At 47.1% G+C, this 238-nt stretch overlaps 1 protein-coding gene across 1 annotated transcript in view; it reads right to left on the reverse strand.

The window, feature by feature from the left end:
• LOC107752346 (neural Wiskott-Aldrich syndrome protein-like) overlaps window positions 1–238 on the reverse strand; it is a 28,916-nt gene that overhangs the window by 3,339 nt on the left and 25,339 nt on the right. Inside the window, exon 10 of the mRNA XM_016568297.1 lies at window positions 147–233. Within this exon, the coding sequence (XP_016423783.1) occupies window positions 147–233 (87 nt within the window). The remainder of the gene's footprint in view (window positions 1–146; window positions 234–238) is intronic.

Raw genomic sequence — 238 nt, forward strand, 5'->3', positions numbered from 1 at the left:
ATAGTGACAGAAACAGTTTGATTCACTACATGTAACTGGTAGTTTAAAACCTTAGTTTTAACTCAAAGGATGATTGACAGGTGAGCAGGCGGTCCTCCACCTTTGTCTGGGACACATCAGGAGGTGTTAGCGTTTACAGTCCTCACCGTTTTGAGCTGGATGCCCTGTCGGATCTGGTCGAGTAGCGCGTCACGTCCTGTGGATGACACTGGCCTGTTGTTTTGCTCCACTTTCTTTA

Source organism: Sinocyclocheilus rhinocerous, unplaced genomic scaffold (assembly GCF_001515625.1).
Source record: "Sinocyclocheilus rhinocerous isolate Xijiao unplaced genomic scaffold, SAMN03320098_v1.1 scaffold861, whole genome shotgun sequence".
NCBI lineage: Eukaryota > Metazoa > Chordata > Actinopteri > Cypriniformes > Cyprinidae > Sinocyclocheilus > Sinocyclocheilus rhinocerous.